The sequence below is a fragment of the Alligator mississippiensis genome, unplaced genomic scaffold, assembly GCF_030867095.1.
Source record: "Alligator mississippiensis isolate rAllMis1 unplaced genomic scaffold, rAllMis1 scaffold_27, whole genome shotgun sequence".
Taxonomy (NCBI): domain Eukaryota; kingdom Metazoa; phylum Chordata; order Crocodylia; family Alligatoridae; genus Alligator; species Alligator mississippiensis.
In genome coordinates this window covers 146,235-169,623 of record NW_026775408.1, presented here as the reverse complement: position 1 = coordinate 169,623, position 23,389 = coordinate 146,235, and the positions used below count along the sequence as shown (strand labels likewise).

Genomic DNA, 23,389 nt, shown 5'->3' with positions numbered 1-23,389 from the left:
GGATACAGCAGCACTCTGGTATCTGCAGGGCCTCATGTGGTAGCACATTCACAGCCCATGATACTCACAGAGTGACTTGCACCCTTGGGCACCTACATGCCTGGGGCTGTCACTGGAGCATCCTCGTCCTCTCTCACTGGGCTGCCCTTTCAGTGGAAACTATCAGGTTACACAGAGATTTGGGAATCTCCATCCTTGAATGTTTTTAAAATCTGACTAGACAAAGCCTTGGGTGGGATGTAGTTGAAGGAGGTCCTGTTTTGAGCAGGGGGGTTGGATTTGATAACCTTCTGTGGTCCCTTCCAACCCTCATTTTCTACAGAACAAGAGGGCAGTACCTGCACCTACTGGAGGCCTCAAATGCCTCTACACAAATGCTTAAAGCATGGGGAATAAGCAAGAGGAGCTGGCCCTCCTGCTAGCTAGCAAAAACCCAGACCTAGTAGGGCTCATGGAAACCTGGTGGGATTCTACCCATGACTGGGCAGTGGACATCAAGGGCTACAGGCTGTACAGGTGAGAAAGAGCAGGGAAAAAAGGGCGGAGGGTATACTTCTCTACATCAAAGAGCAATACACATCCTCCAGGATCAGGATGGGGTGAGAGGTGGGGCAAACTGAGGCGTTCTGGGAAAGAATGCAAGGGGGTCATGAAGAAAGGGACTTGATAGTGGACATCTACTACAGACTGCCTCACCAGGGCGATAAGCTGGACCTGGAACTCTCAGGTCAACTCACAGAGGCTGTAAAGTCAAGGATGTGGTTGTCATGGGTGACCTAAACTACCCAGACATCTGCTGGGAGGAGCAGTCAGCCAGGTCTGACCACTCATGTAGATTCCTAGCTGGGATCCAGGACCTCCATCTATCCCCAGGAGGTGCATAGTCCCACCAGGGGAAATGCCTTGCTGGATTTGGTCCTTGCCACAGGCGATGACCTGGTGAGGGATCTGTGGGTACTCAACTACCTGGGTGACAGTGATCATCACCTGCTAGAATTTACTATCCAGCACAGGGTGGTGAAAGCAAGCAGTAAGGCAAAAGTCCTCAACTTCAGGAGGGCTGACTTCAATTAACTAAGAAGATTAGTAGGAGAGGCATTGGTGTCTCGGAGCCTCAATGAGATGGGAGTCCAAGATGGGTGGTTGTTCCTCAAGGAGACAATCCTCTGAGCAAAAAAGGGAGTCAGTCCCAATGCACACCACTATGACCCATGCTAATTCCAGTAGGTCCAGATTTTTTTCACCCTAAGGTGCTGAGGGAATTGGCAGGGGTCATAGTGGGCCCCTGGCAGGGCTGTATGAGCACTCATGGGGCTCTGACTAGGTACCAGAGGATTGGAAAAGGGCCAATGCAGTCCCTATTTACAAGAAGGGGAGAAAGGAGGACCCTGGCAACTGTAGGCCAGTCAGCCTTACCACAGGCCTTGGGAAGACCTTTGAGAAAATCATCAAGGAGACCATCTGCAAGGGCCCAGCAGGGAAGGTAATGCTCAGGGGCAACGAACGTGGGTTCATTGAGGGCTGATCCTGCCTGACTAATTTGGTTTCCTTTTATGATCAGGTCACAAAGTCCCTGGACAAGGGTGTTGAGGTGGATGTTGTCTTCCTGGACTTTAAAAATGCCTTTGTCACAGTTTCCCACCACATTATCTTAAAAAAAACTAAGTAACTGTGGCATTGATGCCTACACAGTCAGATGGGTGTCAAATTGCCTAGATGGTCAAGATGCAGCTGCTAGATGCAGTTCAACAAGGAGAAATGCAAAGTGCTGCACCTAGGGAGGAAAAATGTCCAGCACACCTACAGCCTAGGGAATGACCTGCTGGGTGGCATGGAAGTGGAAAGGGATCTTGGAGTCCTAGTGGACTCCAAGATGAACATGAGTCGGCAGTGTGATGAAGCCATCAAAAAAGCCAATGGCACTTTATCGTGCATCAGCAGATGCATGACAAATAGGTCCAAGGAGGTGATCCTTCCCCTCTATCGGGCACTGGTCAGACCGCAGTTGGAGTACTGCGTGCAATTCTGGGTGCTGCAATTCAAGAGGGATGCGGATAACCTGGAGAGGGTCCAGAGAAGGGCCACTTGTATGGTCAAGGGCCTGCAGACCAAGCCCTACAAGGAGAGACTAGAGAAACTGGACCTTTTCAGCCTCCGCAAGAGAAGGTTGAGAGGTGACCTTGTGGCCGCCTATAAGTTCATCACAGGGGCACAGAAGGGAATTGGTGAGTATCTATTCACCAAGGCGCCCCCGTGGGTTACAAGAAACAATGGCCACAAGCTAGCAGAGAGCAGATTTAGATTGGACATTAGGAAGAAGTTCTTCACAGTTCGAGTGGCCAGGGTCTGGAACGGGCTCCCAAGGGAGGTGGTGCTCTCCCCTACCCTGGGGGTCTTCAAGAGGAGGTTAGATGAGCATCTAGCTGGGGTCATCTAGACCCAGCACTCTTTCATGCTTATGCAGGGGGTCGGACCTGATGATCTATTGAGGTCCCTTCCGATCCTAACATCTATAAATCTATGAATCTATGGTTGCACCCAGAGAGTGGTGGTGGATGGGTCATTTTCGACCTGAAGGGATATGGGCAGTGGAGTCCTCCAGGCCTTGGTCCTGGGGCCTGTACTGTTCAACATCTTTATCAGCAATCTGGATGTGGGTGTGGAAAGCACACTGTCCAGATTTGCTGGCAACACTAAGATGTGGGGTGAGGTAGGCACGCTGGAGGGGAGGGACAGAATCCAGTTAGATCTAAACAGATTACAGAGGTGGGCAGATGAGAATAGGATGGAATTCAATGCAGACAAGTGCAAGGTATTGCATCTAGGGAGAAGGAACCAACAACACACCTATAGGCTGGGGAACTCCCTTCTTGTCAACATGGTGGCAGAAAGGGATCTTGGAGTCATTGCTGAATCCAGGATGAACATGAGCTGCCAATGTGGGGAAGCAGTCAGTAAGGCTAACTGCACCTTGTCGTGCATCTACAGATGCATCACAAGCGGGTCCAGGGTGGTGATCCTTCCCCTCTATGCGGCATTGGTCAGGCCATAGTTGGAGTACCGCATCCAGTTCTGGGTGTCGCACTTCAAGAGGGATGTGGCTAGCATTGAGAGGGCCCAAAGGAGGGCCACTCACATGGTCAGGGGCAGCAGGCGAGGCCCTGTGAAGAGAGGCTGAAGGGCCAGAATCTATCCAGGCTCCACAAGACAAGGCTGAGAGGGGATCTGGTGGCCATTTAAACACTCACCAGGGAGGACCAGCAGGAATTGGGGGAGTCTCTGTTCCCCCGGGCACCACCAGGGGTTACTACGAATAATGGCCACAAATTGTTAGAGAGAAGGTTCGGGCTAGATATCAGGAGACATTACTTTACAGTTAGGGCTGCCAGGCTCTGGAATGGACTCCCAAGTGAGGTGGTGCTCTCTCCTTCTGTGGGGGTCTTCAGGAGGTGGCTGGACAGATATTTGGTTGGGGTGTTATGACCCTGGCACTTGTTCCTTCCCGGGGCAGGGGGTTGGACCTGATGATCCCATTTAGGTCCCTTCTGACCCTAAGCACTATGAAACTATGAAACTATAAGAAATGATATCTTTTATTAGATTAACTAGGAAATTGCACGTGCCTGTTGCAGCATCTCAAAGAAGTTTCAGACACTACAGAAGGCACACCACAAACAAAAAAATGCTTCCTGTGCCAGTGCGGACTTGACATCTGATACCGGGAAATCCCAGTATCAAAAGAAACACCCTGGAAAAAAGCGGCACAGAGCGCACTCCTGGAGCCTGCCCAGAGGCAACCAGAGACTGGGTCCTCCAAGGAGATGCTCTAGCACCCAGCCAGAGCATCTCTATGCTTGCCACATGCCAGTGCTTCTCCAGCACACTGCTTTAGTGTGCAAGGTACTGCTTTAGTGTGTTGGAACAGATAGAAGTGGGGCAAGGCTGGCAGCAGTGTCTCAGATGCAGGATCTGTCCCTTGTAAGCAGAGACATGGGGGTGGGTGGACTGTGTGGGGGGTGCTATAGGGGTGGGCAACTGTGGGGTTTCTGGGAAGGGTTGTGGGTATGGGGTTTGTGGGGGGTGTGGAGAGTTTGAGGGAGGCTGCCACACACACACACACCTCTACCTCCCCATGGAACACAGCCATGCATGCCCAGCTTGATGGTGCACAACTCCTGCATGAAGTGCTGGGATCCCACGTGGTGGCAGAAGCCATCCTGGTCCTGTTTAAAGGCATGCTCCAGTGGGCCAGGCCAGCTCCATTTTCCACGTATCGCCTCTGAGTCTCAGGTGGCACCACACCTCTCCAGGGCTGTGCCTGTAGCAGGCCATGAGCACCCCAACAGCCTGGCTGGCTGCTGCTGCCAGCAGTAGGGGCTGTGCACCACGGGGAGGTGGAGGGTGAGCATGTGGCGCCACCCCCCAACAAGCCTCCCTGAAAAACCCATAAACCCCACAGACCTACCCACAAATCCCACCCATCTACACCCACAAACCCCACATCCCCTCCACACCCACACCTCACACATATCCACCCATGAACCCCACACATACCACCCCCTAAAAACCTCACCCCAACTCCCCAACACCCATTCCCACATCCCCCACACACCCCACATCCCCGCCCCATCTCAAACCCTGCATGCCCAGCTGCCAGACAAGATGGGACCTGCTGGTGGGAGCTGTGCCTAAAGGGGAAGCTGTCCCCACATCCTGGTTAACAAAGCTGGCAGGGGGACCTTTGATTTTTCTATGATAAAAAGCCCAAAGCAAACACCAAAGCATATAGATATTTATAATTTATTTTATTGTGATGATAGAGGCACTGGTAGGCTTCCAAACTGGTTTAACTGGTTAACATATCAATAAAACATTGCCCAACTGATCAATCTCTATCTCTCTATACACAGATATAGTGACACTTCATTTTAATTGTGAAAGAATACAGATTTGGGGGTATTTTAATTTATGAATCTGGGATTCTTTATCAAAGAATTTGCCATTTTTAAACAGGGAACACCAGGATTCCCACTAGTGAGGCAAGTGGCAGGACCCAGGCAGAGGAGCCTGCCCAGAGCTGGCATTCAGGACCCAGCTGGAGGGCAGATGAGACGGTGGACCTTCTGGCCACTGGGGGCCAGGAGGATATGCTCTGACAGTTCAAAGCAGGCCAGCACAATGAGTATATCTTTCAGGTGATAGCTGCCCAAACAGCAGGGCAGGGGCTGCATGAAAGCCAACTGTGCAGCCATGGCCCACTGGCAGCTAGCCCAGAGGTGCAGGTAGCTCTGCTGCAGTGCCCATACCAGAGTCCAAGTGGCCGTGTGGTCCCTGTCCAGGTTTGACAGGTGTGCAGACATGGGGATGCAGGTCCAAGTGGTTGGATGCTGTCACAGGTGGCATCAGGTTACAGCTAGGGAGCAGCCCCCACTGCCAGACTGCTGTAGTGGGTAGAGGATGCAAAGGCCACTCTAGGTCAGGGCTGCTGCAGCAGTCCAGCTGACACAGGGGGCTAGTGTCCACATATATCAACTGGCTGGGCCTCAGAAGCTCCTGACGGCAAGTAGCCCTGATCTGCTCACCAGGGAAGCTTTTTATACAGCTGGGGCCAGCACCTGTGGCAATGCTGGTAATCCCAGTATTAAAAAAAAAAAAAAAAAAAACTACCAGAAAAAAAGCAACGCAGGACACTCTGTTGGAGCATGCCCATAGGCAACCAGAGGCTAGGTCCTCCAAGGAGATACTCTGGCACCCAGCCAGAGCATCCCTATGCCTGCCACATGCACAGTGCACAGACACCCCCCCCCCCCACAGGAGCAGCAGCATCAGTGCTTAACAGAGCTCTCATAACCTATCATTGGCAAAGACCCCTGGCAGCACAGCATCACCTCAGACTGGTGGCTACACTTGGCACCAGCCTGGCTGCTGGCATGTGCCCTCAAGCAAAACCAGGCTGGCTCTTGCTCTCACCTGCAGCTCCTGGCACTGCAAACAGGGGCCGTGCACTATCAGGCCAAGCCAGTTCCTGCCTCCATGGAGCCGGTCCAGCCCAATAGTACACAGCTTCTGTGTGGGGTGCCGGTAGCCATGAGTGATGGTGAGAGCAACCTGGTTCTGTCCAAGGGTGCACGCTACCAGCCAGGCCAGTGCTGTGCGGCATGTGCAGCTGCCAGTCTCAGGTGGCACCGCACGCTGCCAGGGGTCTCTGCCAAGAACGGGTCATAACCGCCCTGATGGACATTGCTGCTGCTGCTGTGGGGGGAGTCTGTGCACTGTGCAGGGGGGCAGGCAGGGGACCCACCCCTCCCAAACAGTCCCCCCATATCCACAGTCCCCTCCAACCAAAATCCCCCCACCCCACCACCCCCACAGGACGCTGCTGCTGCTGCAGTGGGGGGCAGGGGCTGTACACTGTGCAGGGGGTTAGGCAGGGGACCCACCACTCCCAAGCAGTTTCCCACCCCCACAGTCCCCCTACCCCCACACAGTCCTCCCACAGCCACAAACCCTCCCTCAATTCACCCACAAACCCCACCATCCCAAACTACCCCCACAACCCTCCCACTCACATACCTACCCAGAAACCCCACACCCACAAACCCCCGTACAATCCACCCACAAACCCCACACCCCCAAACCTCTGCACAAGCCCCATGCCCACAATCCTCACCCCCACAGACCCTACACTTAGCCACAAACCTCCCCATACCCTTCCCCCCACCCCACAACCCCACATCTCTCCCATAAATCTCATACTCTGTGTGCCCAGCTGCCAGACAGGGTGGGAACTGCTGGCAGGAGCCACAGCTGCAGAGCCAACTGTCACACTGCAGCCCTGTCCTGTGTGCATACTAGTGCTGGGATATGCAGCCCCAGCCTGGGGGGGCTCCTGGTCTCAGGAACCACTTGGGGAGTGTGATGGGCTGGGCAAGGTGTGGTGGAGGTGGCAGCAGGGGTGTGTATGTGTGAGATAGAGTGAGATAGGGGTCAGGGATGGAGGAGCACTCTGGGTAAGTGAGGCCTCCAGAGCCAGGCTTAGAGCCTCTGCTCCCCTAAAGCAGCCTATGCAAAGGAAGGCTGGCCTGGAAGGGAAGGGGCCTGCTCAGCCCAGTCTCTGAGCCCCAGTTGTGGGCTCCCTAGGATGTCATGGGGATTGTTGGGGCCTGGGTACAGGTGCAGAAAGGAGAACAGTAAAGGCTGGCACTTCTGAGCTCCACAAAGCAGCTGGTGGGACAGCCACAGCTGGACTCATGTCCTGGTGCTGGGACAGAGCTGTAGCCAGAAGGGAGCTAGTGAGAGTAGGCAGAGACGGTGGGTCAGGAGTGAGGGGCAAGGGCATGGGTAGGGGCACGGCCCTGGCATCCCAGTGCTACTCAGTGCCCCACATCCTGGTGAGCAAAGGGGGCAGGGGCAGCTCAAGGATATCTTCTTGATGATAGCTGCCCAGAGGGCAGAGCAGAAGCACCAGAAGACATGACAGCAGTGCTGCATGAAGGCCAACTGTGCAGTTATGGCCTATTGGCAACTGGCCCAGAAGTGCAGGCAGCTCTGCTGTAGTGTCCATACCACAGCCCAGGTGGCTGTGCAGTCCCTGTCTGGGTCTGGCTGGCCAGCTCACTATATTCAGTCACATTAATTGCATGTGTAGACATGCTCTCTGAATACATGGAAGTGAGGAGCAAATTTGAAAACAATGAATTTGATCCTAAACATGGCTGTAGCAATTGGCACATAATACCTATGTATTTAAGGCATCCAGAATTTGTGCGTATTATGTTTTTTTCCTTGTTTTTGAAACTGCTGGAGCCTGCCAGACCTGGACATTGTACTCAGCACAGGTTGGGGGCCCTGGCAGCAGGGGTAACCCCTGCTGCACCCCGCTAGTTGCCGTGTGCTCTGCCTGCTGCTGCACCCCTGGGTGATGTCAGCCAGGAGCAAAATAGAAGTTGGGCTGCCAGTGCTTTGTCCCCCTACCCCACCGATCCTGCTCTGATGCAGAGGGATGTAGCAGCTCCCACCTGCTGCCTACCCTGGCCTGGCTGAAAATGAGCTGCTGCTGTCCTGCACCCCACTCCATGCCACCACCAACCCAGTCTGGCTGTTAGGAACTTGTGGCACTGCCACACCATGCAGCCAGCTCCACCCATGCCCTGCCCTGCCCTGCTTCCACATTTCCAGCCGTAATCATCCCCGCCCCACAACTCTCCCCACCCTCCCTCCTCCCCCAACCCCCATGCCCCAAGACTGCAGGGCTTTTCTGCTTGCCAGTAAGTTGTTGGGTGTTTGTTTTTTTTTTCAAGCAAGCCCACCAGAAGCACAGAGCCTGCACTTTTTCACAGAACCTGCCTGAATTCACGGTTTCCACAGAAATTGCACAATTGCAATTTCAGTAGATCCCTATTCATAAAAGAAAGGGGGTGTTTTGCATACATGTTGCTTAACCTATTTTTAACATCACAAGGTAGAGAAAGCAAAAAATCCTGCTTTCCGTGTGGGATCGGTAAAATCAACAGCAGCAGAGACTACATGGTGCTGCAATCCCCCCCTGCCTTCTTCTACCATCCTTACTCCTCCTAGGACCTTGCTGCCAAGCTGGATATCATCCACGGAGAGCACAACAGCCTCCAAAGGTGCAGAGACTGAATCTCACTGTATCCTCAGAGCTGCAGCACAGAACACACATGGGAAGAAAGGGGATTTGCGAACCCTAGGACCGGGGCACTGCACAGATCTCATGGGGCATTGGGGGTGTGGTAAACCCGACTGCAGGGGTGAGGTCCAGGTCTGAGCGGGAAACGCCAGGGGCAGGCTGGAACGTGAACCTCTGCAGGAGGCTTGCGAAGAAGAGGAAGAGCTCCATTTTGGCAAGAGTCTCACCTGCACACATCCTCCGGCCTGCAAGGAAACACACAAACACCAGGGCACGCTGAAAGCAGCTGCTTCTTTAACACGAAAGAGAAATGAATGCCACAGGCCAGCTTCTCCTCTCACTTAACTGATGTTAATTCAGAGCATAAACATCTATGTCAGGTATCAAGGGATGAGAGGTGAGACATCAGAGAAATTAAAGTGTTCTCCTACTTTTTCAGAGCTATATGTCCAAGCCGTGCTCTGGAGCCATATCATCATGGAACAGTAGAGCTAGATGGGCCTTCAGGAGGTCATCTTGTCCAACCCCCGACCAAACCAGCCCAGTCCAGTACGTATCTAACCCATTCTTAAATACTTACACAGTCTCTGTTCTCCCAGGTGACCCAGCTGTAAATGAGTCCATGGTCATCAGGGATCCTGGTTTTCTCAAATAAAATAAAAAATCCCCAATTTTCAAATTTAAAAAAGTAACCCAAAATCCACATTTTTCCATGATTAAAATAAAACAGTACTATCCACACACACACGTGCGTGTGCGTGTGTGTAGCATTTCATTTTCATGGGAAAATGTGGGGTTTGTGTTACTTTTTTCATTTAAAAAAATGGGGTTTTTTTATCAGAGAAAACCAGGAGCCCTGATGGTCATTTAGCCTGGAGAAGTTAAAGATGATTGGCTATGGGCCTGGCCATATCACTCTGCTGTGGGCCGTTTGCTGCAGAAATAGCTGTTAGGTCAAATGGACTTATCTTTGATCATTGATGTTATTCTTGGATTGAGCAAATTAGTCACATTTTTAAAGTGCATTTGTGAAATCAAGCATCCAACTCTGTGGGTGTGTCTACATGAGATACTTTACTGTGTAGTAGACTAATCTACTGTGCAGGAAAGCATCAGCATCTACACATGTACACCATTTACCATGCAGTAACTTAGTCTGTTGAGCAGTTAGCTACTACCTGTACATACAAGTAGTAAACTAGCTGTGCAATAGATACTACATGGTAGCACATGTTTAGATGCTGACTGGGGGCAAATTTGCTCCTGCCCCTAGGGGACCATAGGGGACAGGGAGCTCCCCCAGTCATGGTGCTGCTCAGCTCCCAGCAACCCCCAGGAGCCAAGCAGCAGTAGGACGGGGTAGCTCTCTGCCCAACTCCCCCTATACTGGCATTGCTCAGCTCCCTGCTCCCCACAGGAGCCAGGAGCAGAGCAGAACCAGGACTGGGGAGCTCTCTGCTTCCCTGCACAGCAAGAGGCCAAGAGCTGTCCCACTTCTAGGGCAGCTTCCAGCCATTCCCTACCCAAATAGGCCCCATGCATATCGAGAGTGGCCACATGCTCTCTGCCAACCCCCAGGCTAGCACCCCAGGGCCTGGAGCTCCCCCAACTGCTGTAGGCAGGGTAGGAGCAGCCCTGTACCAGGCTGCTCCCAATAGGAAGCATGTGTAGACATGCTCCCAGGGAAGGCTTTCTGCTCAGTATTTTACTGCACAGTAAGCTTTTATAGCATTAATAGCACATGTAGATTTGCCCTATATGTCAGAAATTTCCTATCGGAAAAATCACAGTATTTAAAAATGAAAAATTTCAACTGTGTTTTATAGAGACCATCAAAAAAAAAAAAAAAAGAAACGTGCATCTATTTCCATATGATGAATCTGCTTTCAAAATCTTTGTAAACCAGATTTTTTTGTTCAGGGCTAGTCAAAACAACATTTTAAACTGCCCTCAGGAAACCAGCAGTGCTAGTCACTGAAAACAGATGCCCTGAAACTCTGAGAAACTCTATCTAACAAGCAAGCTGGCATGATTTGCACTACTTTCACCTGATTTATGGATAGCCTCATAAAGCTTTAAGTTTGGACAGATCTTATCAATAAGAATTGATTTTGTCCCATGCTCTCCTTAAAATAGGACCACACAATACATTGTGCCAGATGGGCACTCCTAGACATATGCCTAATATATACCCAATTCAACAATGTATGCCCAACATATGCCCAATAAAACACAATTTATATATATTCTTGCCATTAGGGACATCATAGTGTTCCATTTAGGATCATGGACAAAGGTCTGCTCAAGTCTAGCAGCCCATTGGACTAGCTGAGCAGAGGATACCAGTTTTCATAGCCAATGGTACATGACTGGGCAATGTGGCAAGGACCACGCTTCTCCACCTCTGACTCCTGAGCCTGAACCACCAGTTCTAAGAACAGCTGGTTTCAGCAGAGGGGCAGCTTATGGCAGGAGTGCAGAGTGAGGTCAACAGAAGGGCAGCCTATGGCAGGAGTGGAGAGTAAAGTCAGCAAAGGGGCAGCCTATGGCAGGAGTGCAGAGTGAGGTCAACAGAGGGGCAGCCTATGGCAGGAGTGCAGAGTGAGGTCAACAGAAGGGCAGCCTATGGCAGGAGTGAAGAGTAAGGTCAGCAAAGGGGCAGCCTATGGCAGGAGTGCAGAGTGAGGTCAACAGAGGGGCAGCCTATGGCAGGAGTGCAGAGTGAGGTCAGCAAAGGGGCAGCCTATGGCAGGAGTGCAGAGTGAGTTGCACGTACACATACCTCTCTAGTTATAACAAGACGTATTAACCCCTTCATCACCACACCCCCTTACATTAATGGGGGGATACTGAATCCAACATGGACCTGTCCCAAGCAAGGGACAGTTAGGGAAATGTTAGGCTTTGACATAGCCAGAGCCACTGGATGAGGTTATAATTTCCTGACTCTTAGTCATCTTTCCCTCCCAGCAATAAGTAGAAAACAGACAGTACCTGCTGAAAAAGGCATGAAGGCCTCCTTCTTCACAAACTTTCCTTCAGCATCAAGAAAATGCTCAGGATAGAAAGCATCTGGCTTCTCCCACTGAGATTTGTCTTGCAACACAGAGGCCAGCAGGGGGATGATGTAAGTTCCCTGGAAATCAAATTTGTGGAGTTATCCCATAGAGGAATATGGTCATTTGATCACTCCTACGGTAATAGGAGTTAAAAAGTACAGCAATAAATCCCGTCAATACTGCCATAGGACATCTGATCCAGTCTGATTTAACAAGAACTAACTGAGCCAGGACTCCAGAGGGTTTACGGCTAAGAAAAATAAAGACAATAAGAAAAGAGAAGCAAAGCAGTGCTGCTGGCAGCTCACCTTTGGGATAAAGTAGCCCTTTAAAGTTACATCCATTGTAGTCTCATGAGGCAAGTCCATTGGCAGGATGTTAGAAAACCTCTGAATTTCATGAACAACTGCATCTGTGTAGGGCATCTTACTACGATGTTCTATACGTGGAGGGTTTGATCCTAGGACTCTCTCGATCTCCTCCTGGACTTTTTCTGCAAACATTTGTAAATGTTAAAGGAGGAGACCAGAATTCACTGATCCCGAAGAAATGCTGTATGTTTCTGCTATGGAATACATGAAATTACATTGCAACCATACAGACAACTCTCAGAAATTTCTCTACTTCCAAAAATAATGGGGTACTGACCTTATTGTATTTGCTCAGGACTATCACAATTGAATGGAGAGCTTCTGAAGACACATAGATAACCCACTCACTTCATTAAATTGCCAAATAATAATATGCAGCCATTTAACTCAAGCTGAAGAGAGGGACTCTGGTGGACTCTCGGTATTCTAGATTATAAAGTTCTGTCAAAATCAGAATGGTTCACAAATTCCTTTTGAGTTTGCTATAATGTTGCTTTAGAAGAAAACTAGAAACCAATTCTAATGAACATCCAATGTCAGCCTTTTCAGAAAAAAAATGTATTTTTTATGTTGAAATGACTGTCCTTTGTGTTCTTATATAGCAAAAATGTTAAATTGAAAGGAATTTTTTGATTAAATTGAAATGAGCAGCTCACATTGTTTTGGAAAAAATCTATTTCATTAACCATTTTGGAGCAAAAATATTCCATTTTGATGAATAATTGTTTGACTTTTTCACATTTACTTTTATATACTTTTATGTATGGTAATGTAATACAGAATTAAAATCAAATTTAAAACTGAAATTGCTTTTAGAGAGATGAAATGTTTTGATCATCTTCTTTATATATATAGATACTATTACTATATATAGATACCATGTACTTCCAGTCCACTTCCAAGTTTGCAGGGGAGCACACTGCCCCCCCCCCCACACCCTCTGGCTCGGCAGTTGGCTGTGGGGGGACAATAGGTACCCCCCCCCAGACCTAGGAGGCACCAGTCACTGAGCCAGGCAGTGCCAGGGAGCCCCCCAGCACATTGCCCTGTGGACCCGGCATTGGACCGGAAGTGCTTCTGGTTCACTTCTGGGTTTGCTGCCGAATGCACTGGGGAGCCCCCCACACTTCTGTGGGACATTCCATGTGTCCCAGCATCACGGTGTTCATGAACCATCTGCTACCTAGAGGTATGTAGGAAAAACATTTAAAGCTGTGTGTATGTCCAAATCTCCGAATCCTTCTGAATCTCTCCATATTGATTCGGAGGGTTCCGATTTGATTCAGAGAAATTAAAGGGTCCTCTGATTCAATTTGGATTTAGACATTCAGCCACCGAATCAGGAGAAATCTCCGTTGTATTGAATTAGGGACCAAAGCTTCACACAGCCCTAAAAGAAACTGCGGTCATACACAGTTCACTCTCCCTTTTAGCATCCACTCTCTGCCACTTTAATACAGGATACTGGGTAAGATGGACCTATCATCTCACCCAATAAATTGCAGTTCTTTTGTTATCTTATATGTTCTTATAACAACAGCAATACTTATTCTGTTACAGAGCCAAAGTCTGGATCATCCAGTGCATCATTGACCCTTTCCTTCAGCAAGTAAGGGGCACCAGCCCTGAACCCAGGAGAGCTGTGCTGATGTCGGTAGACTGAATTCTATAAAGTTGCAAGAGGAAAGCACTGCCATTGACCAGAACCCAACAGCTCCATATTTACATAGGTGTAACTGGGCATGTCTACACGTGTATTAATGTGCCATGGTTCCTGTGCATTAAGTTTAGTACCTGTAATAACAGGTATTAACTAAAGGTGCAGAACCACAGCTTTTGCCGTGATGTGCTAATGCGCAGTAGAATTAATCTATTGTGCATTTAGTGTCTCATGTAGACACACCCACTGAGATCCAAATCTGGCTGCAGGAAAATAAAAACCCTAACTCATTTACAACATGAGCCATAGAGGACATGGAGTTGTTGATGGCTCTCTACTGAAGGGCCTCACTATCTTTCCTCAAGCTACTAGCACCTTGGTTTTGGGGTTCCCCAATTCAATATGCAGTGTGCTGAGCACCATTGTTGTTCTCCTAAAAGCACTTACGCTGAATTTCGGGGTACTTCATCATTAGCAGAAAGCCCCAGCGCAGCGTGGTGGAAGTGGTCTCCAAGCCAGCAGTAAACAAGTTGGTTATGAGGGCTTTCAGATTGCCATCTTGGAAATAACTATTTGTGTCATTTTCTTCCTGGAGGGAAAAAATAAGACTCAAAGGTCTCCATTAGAAACAGAACCCATGAGGGAGACAGAAAGAACGGGAGTACAGTTGTACTGAGTCCCCAACCCCGGGGCGTACCCACAAATTATGAGAATTTTCTTTCTTAATAGAAAAAAATAATAGTGTAATAATAATTGCAATTTACCTGTGTGTAAATAAATCAGAAGCATGAACTCTAGAAATTTACTTCTAGAGCTCATTATTATTTTGGAAATATGTTATTATCATATTAGTATTAATAATATATTATATATTATTAATAATATAATAGTATGGGCATTATGTATTATTAATAATATATACTAATAATGTATGAATATTTTATTATTATATTATTATTATTTTGAAAATATACGCTTCAATGCTGAACAAGAAGGAAAGATTTGTTGAGCCTCCCTGCCTTCCTGACACCCGACGCCGCCAGGGATGAGAACAGCCTTATCTGCACATCAAAGACCAACTCACACAAAAGACTCTCACAGACCCAAGGGAACAGACTTCCAGCCTCAAAGTTCCCCTGTGCAAAATTAAGTTTATTTTCTAAGTAAGAGGATTATTACTATCTTGGATTTGTCCAGCCTAAAGAAAGGTGTGTGCGCCCAAAACCTTGCAGAAAAAGGTTGGTTTTTTTTGCAATTTCTTAGTCGATCTAGTATAAGGTATCATCTCTGAACCAAGAGCTCTAGAGTTTTGCATTCCAAGAAATTTATTTCAACACTTACGAATTGAGCTTAGAATTCAAATACAGAATTTCTCCATTTCCTGTTTCCAAAAGGGGAGGCGGGATGCTCCCCCACCAGCAGGAAGTAGTGACACCCAAAATCTCTCTCACCAGCCGTGACTGGGAAGCTGTAACTTAACAAGCTTGCATCTCAAGTAAAATTAAGGAAGTTATTCTCCCGCTCTACTCAGCATTGGTGAGGCCGCAGCTGGAGTACTGCATCCAGTTCCGGACACTGCACTTCAAGAAGGATGAGGAGATGCTTGAGAGAGTCTAGAAAAGAGCCACTCATATGATTAAAGGCCTGAAGAGCAAGCCATGCAAAGAAAGGCTGACACATATGGGACTGTTCAGCCTGCAAAAGAAAAGACTTTGGGGGAATTGGGTAGCAGCTTACAAATATATCAGGGGAGAGCATCAGGGGCTAGGCAAACAACTATTCACCAAAGCACCCCAGGGGAAAACCAGGAGCAATGGTTATAAACTCCTAGAAGAAGGTTTCAGACTGGATATAAGGAAAAACGTCACGGTTCGAGTGACCACTCTGGAATAGCCCCCCAGCGGGGGTGGTGCAGGCGCCTACCCTGGAGATCTTCGAAAGGAGACTGGACACACACCTTGCTGGGGTTATTTGACCCCGGCAGTCTTCCTTGCCCAGAGCAGGGGAGCTGGACCTGATAATCTCCCGAGGTTCCTTCCAGCCCTAAACGTCTATGAATCTTTGTGAATGTATAATAATCATCGCCCAGTGTCGGCAAATCCCATTGCCACCAGAACGTGGCAACAATGAATTTGGCAATACCTACCCCACAGCTTCTTTGGAGCCAAACCCTTAAGCCAGCAGTTACCCCTGACTTCTGTCCCCTCCCTATTTGCCACACTGATCGCCTTCCCCTACCTGGCTTCCCTTTCCCCAAGCACCACTCTGATTTCTGCCCTCCCTTGAGCGTTGCTTTGATTCCCTTACTGTCCCTGAGTGCTCCCTTGACTCCCACTGCTAGCACCTCCACCCCCCTTTAACTTGGCACGCAGGGATCATGTGCCAGCCACATCAGCTTCCTGTACTACTAGTGGCACTTGTGGCACAGGTTAGTCACCACTGGTCTATATAATAAAAAGTGTGAAAAAAGTCTTTAATCCAAGAAGGCTTTGATCAGATGCCCTGAGAAATGCACACATTTTTTCTGTGCCAGGTTTAGTCTACAAAGGTCTGAGCTCTTGACCCCATCCAGTCATGAATATATGTAAGGGCTTAGATTGAAGCACTAGATTACTGGGCATTTTTACACATGCTCCGATGCATTCCAATTAAAACACATCAGAGCAGACTCAGTTAATCGAGTTCTAATCAGAATACTCCAGGGTGCTGCAGCATCTCGTGTATTCAGGGTCCCCGCCTTTCAAAATGGTGGTGGGGGCACTTTAACTAGCGCTCATCAAACAAGCTTTAGTTAAAGTGCTGCCACCACCATTTTGAAATGTGAGATGCTGAATGCACAGGACACTGTGGGTGTTTTAATTAGATCAGCTCTCAGCTCAAAGTCCAATGGGTAACAAGGCCCTGAGTCCTGCAAGAGGCTGAACTCTTAAACCTTGATACAATAAAAAACATATAAGACATGGAAAGTCCCATTGACACTGAGCTGTTTTTTAATGGTTCTTGCCATCAGTGTCATCCCATTGACACCTATACACATGCCCGGTAGAGGGGCGGCACTTTAAATAGAGCAGCTCTCAAGAGCTGCTCCATGTCAATGAGCAGCTAAAAAATAGCTCAGTGTCAATGGGACTTCCCATGTCTTACATGTTGGAGCAGCCCTTTAAATGTGCTCCCGAGTAAACTTACTGTGCAATATTTTTAGTGTGCAGTAAACCTACTTCAAATTCATTGCACATGTAGACGTTCCCTCCTTGGTTAAAAAGGGCTAACAGCAGCAAGCTACTTGTGAAGTTTGGCTACTTTGATAGGTACATGCTTTGCCTAAACTTTTACGATCAGGTCTGAAAAGGAAACACGCAAGGCAGAAGAAACTGCAACGACATTACCTCCTGCTGTCTTATGAGGAAAGCATCAATAAGACTGCGCTGGTCATTTCTGTCCAGTTTTCTGAGATGTTCTATAAAGGTAACTTGTGAAAACGCATGTAGTTCATCTCTGTTTTGAAGAACAACCTTGTGGCCCTTCAGGAGAAATCCAAGGGCTGGGAATAGATTATAAATCTAAAAATAAAGGAAGTTAGAGAAAACAAACATAAATGCTGAGAATACTTCATGAGCAGGTAACTTTTATAGGCCAAAGCACTCCACCAAAGGAAATGAATGTTTTTATGCCTCATTTGCTGACCAGCTAACTGAGGCACGGTAAGCTCACATCTTGAGAGCTTGGGGTGTAATCATCAGCCAAGCCCTCGCTCCTCATTATCTGAGCCTTCTTAGAGTGGCCCTAGATGCTTGCACAAGAACAGGGAGCCTGAGAGTGATCAGAAACATATATTCAGAGTGGTGCTGAAACAGCTATGTCCCCCCAGTTCCAGGATTTGAGATCTGCTGAGTAAGAGCAAGTCATTTGGATATGCATCTCAACGCCCCACCCTGACTTGGCACAGAAGCTGTGTGGACAGGGCCACTCCCTCCATGTGCTGACTTGAGCTAGCCAAATCTTAAAGTGTCAAGTTTAAAACAAAATCCTTTATCTCAATTCACTTTCCAGCATGCTTTATGAGGAGCAGCTGCAGGAATTCTCCTTGAAGCTCAGTGAGACCAATATGCCTTAGAACTGGGAATGCTGTTGGAAAGATACAGCCACTGGGAGAGAGCTATATGACTATGATTAATTGACCAAATAACATCAACTGACTAATCAATTGGCCACATATTATTTAACTGCAGTCAAAACTGTCAAAAATGCCATGAAATCAAGAATGGCCTTGTGTAAGTAATGACCTACCATTTTTTATTGCATAATAGTGTTAGCTGTTAGCAAGCACAGGCATGAGAGCTCTGTGCTCCTCGGTCCTGCAGGAATCAGGACACACACTTCACTTAGAAGCAGACACCCACCCACTTGGCTCCCCTCTCCTGAACGCATCCAGCCTTCTTCCGCTCACCCGCATTAAGCCACAAGAGGTTGAAGAAGTTACTCTCTGCTAAGGGAAGAACCAGACCCAGCAGCATAGAAAAGCTTCTCCCCTGACCATCTGCTGTGACTGCAAGCATCTCCAAATACAAACAGCAAAATGAAAAAGAGAATTGTTCAGTTTAGAATATCATTCACATTTATACCCACCTAGCACCAGCAAGACTAGTGACAGAAGTGACACATAAACCAGTTTAAGTCATCAGAAACTGATTTAAACCTGTAACAGAACAGAAGTTCTGTGCACATAAACCAGTTCCAAAATGGCGAAAACTTGTTCAAGAGAAACCTGGTTGAATGTAGTATCAGACTTAACAGATTTGGGTCAAACCAATTTGTGAAACTTCCATCCCTGACCCCTTCCTGGTCCAAGTTAAATCACAATCCCCCAGCATCCCAGCACACTCTCCAGCCCTGGGCTGGGCTAAGCTGTCTGCTCCAGCAAAGAAGGGTTGGCAGGGGAGGCAAGCACTGCCCCCCTCTCCCTACAGGCAAACCCCAGCTAGGGTCTGGGGCCTGGGAGGTGGGGTTAAAACCCTCTTCTCACAGCTAAACCCTCCTTCCCCTGAGTACAGAGCTGGCTTGCCTGCTAAACTTACTGAAGCTTAGTGCTGGCTGCAACTGTAGACTACAAATCCCACAGGCACCTGGAAACAGGAAGAGGAAGTGATGAGCAACCCTGCAGAGTCCTGCTGCTGTGAGTCTGGAGAGCAAATCCCAGAGCCCTTGGGGGCAGCAGGAAAAGGAAGCGAACACAGCCCATGCTGGCTACTTGCCAGAAAGCTGTGCTCAGTGTTGCCAAGTCTCACAAGAAAAAAAAGCCGCACTGCCTTTAAAAACAAGCCCAATTCCACTTATAATAAGTGAGCTTGGCAACACTGGCCATGCTGTAGCCCCCCGCCAGCTTCTGACTTGAGCCACTGCAGGCACGTGACTGCATTCCCTGATTCAAAAGTAAATGTCTGTCCAGTTGTTTCTCATTTTAATCTCTGCAGCTTAAACTAAACTGCAAAGACTGAATCAATTCAGCCTTGGGCTTTTTGACTGTCTGTACTTAGCCTAATAGTTATAAAAATGCATTACAACTTTGTGAGTTTAATGCCATCAGTAATAACAGCTAACTAACCTGGGGGGGTTTTGTAATAAGCATAAGTATCTAACTACTGCAGATTAAAGTCTCTCTATTAGGAGGGGAGTAGGAAGATGTTTTGTATACAAGATGGGGATTGGGAAGCTCCATTGCAGTGCACTAGAGGGTTTGCACTCTGAGGTTAAATTGTCAGAGAAGTGAAAGTGAGGGGGGATGGGGTGCAGTTTAAAGTTTTAGGTTGTGAACTGGGGAGTCTCATGTTGTTTCTTATCCTATGAGCTATTTTCAGGTATTGTGCACTGTACTGAGCCTTTCTGGAGAGACCTGAACATTATCATCATTAGTATTCATGATAATAATACTGATGATAATGATAGATAGTGTATGTTATACTATATACACACACACACACGCACACGCACACGCACACTGTTGTTGGTGTTCATGTGCTTGTCATTACTACCACTCTGGCTGTGACTACATGATTTGATGCAGGGGCCGTGGAACAATTCGGGAGATACAGCCTGCTACACGACAGGAACTGCAGCGCTCAGTTTTGGAAAGCAAGAAGTTCTGAGCTGGAACCGTGTATTATCCTCCAGTTTGTTGGACTGTTTCTGATTAATAGGAAAGATTAACATTCTGCAGCGGCCATACAACAGGATGCATTCATTTGAACAGTGATTTTAAAATATTCAAATTTACCATAACTGATGGACTTCCACAAACCCGCACATTTTCATTGATCAAATGTAGGAGTTTAACGAATTGGGGATCTTCATAGCCAAATCTCTCTCCAAGTACTATGGATACGATGATATTACCCACTGCTCCATTCATTATCATAATGGGGTCAAAGGGCTTTCCTAAAAATGTTCAAATCAAAGAAGAGATTATGGAAATAGGATGGTTAATAGGTGGCTATTATTATTCTTCCTCGTATGACTGTAGCACATAATGTTCCCAGGTAAGATCAAGACACCATTGTGCTTGGCACTGTGCACACTCGTAATAAGAGATACCCCTGCTCCACAGAGCTTGCAATCAAAACAGACGAGACATGTATACAAGGAAAACAGGGATCAAGAGAGATTAACAGTGACATTCTACTCTCTCCAGGTCATCTAAGTGCCTATGTTTTTCTACAGAGCATTTTTGGCACTTACATTCCCAGAGGAATTCTACGCTCAGCTTTGCAGTCAGGCAGACTAAGCAAGTGTGGTTGTTGCCCTAGCCTAGCACATACATACATGTCTTGTGGACATAAGGGATTTTAGACGCCCAACATTGGAATTGGTCAAAATCCATGACTGCCAGGCTTAAGCTGAGGACAGAAGAAGCATGTGTGTGTATCTTTTGCTCTCATAGTTCACTGGCCTTGGAAGCTGGAACCACAAGCATCTCCAGGAGTTGAAGCATACCTTCTCCAAAGCTCTGCTATCAAGGGGTTACACTGTTTTACAGTTTATTAACCAGTCAGGGGTACATAACCATTGGCCTTTGATCAGTGGTATGTGACCATTGCAACCAGTGTGACAGTATAAACGGAAGGAATTCCAAACCAATTGCTTTTTTTAGACAGCACAAGAGAGAAAATAAGAAAAAAAAAAATAAGAAGAACCCTGCATGCCATACCCTGCCCCAATTCCTTATCAGCCTTGAACAGTCTTTGGGGGCATTTTTACACCTGCTCCTGATGCATCCCAGGGCACTTTTAATTAGCAAGCCATGCTAATTAAAAGCACCCACGCATCACATGTACCAGCAGCATAGCACGCCTCCGCACTGAGAAAATGGCTGCATTGCACTTTGAACTAAAGCACACCAAATGTGTGTTAGTTCAAAGTGTGCCTTCACCATTTTCTCAACACTGAGGTGTGCCGCACCATGGATACACATAATGCATGAGGCTGCCAGAGTCTATCAATTTACGTGCTCCAGCAGACTCAATTAATTGAGTCTGGTCTAACGTGCTGGACACCACAGCAGCCTTGCTGCATGTGTGTAAGTGCCCTGGGATTTCAACAGTGTCCTTTTAAGGTCCTGGACGTCATGTCTCCACCTCTGTCTTCTCTTTGAATTCTGAGCTACAAGACAGTTGCTCAGACTACGACTGGACCTTTTATCACTTCCAGTCCACTCTGCTATGTGACTTTCCAGGTCAGTCTCAGTCTGGCCCCAGGTAAGACAAGGCCTCTCAACAGATGGTCAGTTTATTTGTTACCTCCAGCTGGAGGCTAGACTTGAAAAAACGGTTTTTCCCTCTGTTACATTCATCCTGTTATTTTGCTAGGGAGACACTTGGTTCTTTCTGAATGATCCTTAATGTCTGTGCCATTCAGAGCAGGTCATTTAGGCATCACTATCCCTATACTTAAACTATGAAGCATGGGGAAAGTGCTCAGCAAAAACCAGCCATAAGGGCATACACATACAGAGATCATACAATCAAACAGAACCCAGAAACTGGACATAGAGAGGTACTCCAAGCCATCACATCTGCAGAGCCATCTCTGATCAGATAGCAACTGCTTACTGCAATGCACAGAAATAGTAAGAACTAATACTGCATTATGCTAAGGAAACCTGTAAATCTAAAATATATTCCCCATTTGAAGAGATCTTGCAGCCAGGGGACTTTGGAGGTTTGTGGTAAAATACAGAGCAAAAAGTGTTTATTATATTGCCTTCTGCTCCTAAATTTCCTTCCCACTTCAATTCCTGATGGCCCTGAACTGGTCAAGGTTTATCACTAATGAAAGAGCTGCGCCCAAAAGGGACATATCTTTTCTACTAGTGTCACACTCTGGCCCAGTGTTTTGAGTTTATTGATCATGGTTAGAAGAATACAGGGTCTTATGTTTAAGTCCCTAAAATTGGGGAGGAGCAGGGGCAGTGTTTTGGGGCTTTCAAGGTTCCATGGTTGGCTGCCCCCAAGAGAAAAATGTGGCATCCATGTGCTGTAAAACTCTCTTTTTCATAAAATAGCTTTCATTTCTTCTTCTAACAGTTGCAAAAAAATCTCAGTGAGATTAGTGGCGTTTACTAAAAGGGGGAAGTTGGATGAAACAAAAGCAGCTCTTAACCAGCACAAGCCAAAATTTTACAGGTTTTCTGAAGCTAAGCTCCAACCCACCTTTCTGAGATTCAAACTTTTCTATCAGATATCCACACTCTTCAACAATGTAATCCTCAGTAACTCTCCTGCCCATTCCTAAGTCCCGTAAGGTTGAGAGGGCAAATCTTCGCATCACCTTCCAGTTTTGGCCATGTGAAAAAATAATACCTGAAGTGAAGAGAAGATTTCAAGTCAGAAGAGTAATCCAAAGCAATGCTTTCTTAGAAATACAAAAGACATCACTCTTCCATCCACAGTATTTGTTTAGCTTAGGGCTAGATGGTAAAGCAACACCCCCAATCCACAAAACACTTAAAGGTTTGCAAGTCTGTTTTTGTTTCAATGAAGGAAACAAACCCTCAGGAAGAGCACGTTGTAGAGCAGGGGTGGGCAAAATACAGCCTGCGGGCCAGATTTAGATCATAAGGCCATCTGGCCCACAGGGCCTCTCCCAAAGCCAAAAAACAATTAGCACTGGTCCTGGCCTTCGGCTGCCCCTCTGAAAGCTGGCACCTCTGCACAGGAGGCGCCTGTGCCAGTGCCCCTGCAGCAGCATCTCCAACTGCTTCCTGAGCAAGAAATCCACACCCCAGCCTGGCTTGACCCACCCCCAGCCCCAAGGGAGGGGTGCTAGAGACAAGAAGCATCTGCCTGGTGACCCTGTTGCTGTATCTCAGCTCCACTGGGTAACGGCTCCACTAGACCAGGGATTCCTAGCGGGGGAAGCGGGCCTGGGAGTGTAGGAAGTCATTCAATATTGGGTCTGGCAGGGCTGGCCCCACACATAGGTGCTGCTATGTGGGGTTAGGGACTCCTGTGGGAATGCATGAGCCACATGCTACGGGGCCAAGTGGGGCTGCACGCTGCTGCCACATGGGACTGGGGACTCCATTGGGAGCATGGGAGCTGTGCGCTATGGGGCTCGTCAGGGCTGGCTCCACATGCTGCCACCACATGGGGCCAGA

General features: G+C 47.8%; 1 protein-coding gene across 1 annotated transcript; it reads right to left on the bottom strand.

The window, feature by feature from the left end:
* Positions 1–4,788: 4,788 nt before the first annotated feature.
* LOC106740285 (cytochrome P450 2K6) lies at positions 4,789–22,609 on the bottom strand. Its single transcript, XM_059720231.1, has 7 exons — positions 22,443–22,609; positions 20,012–20,172; positions 17,127–17,300; positions 14,188–14,329; positions 12,018–12,202; positions 11,645–11,786; positions 4,789–8,895 (listed from the first exon to the last, which is right to left on the bottom strand). Exons 1-7 carry the CDS (start codon positions 22,555–22,557, stop codon positions 8,708–8,710), a joined length of 1,107 nt encoding a protein of 368 aa, XP_059576214.1. The 5' UTR covers positions 22,558–22,609; the 3' UTR covers positions 4,789–8,707.
* Between the last annotated feature and the right edge of the window lie 780 nt (positions 22,610–23,389).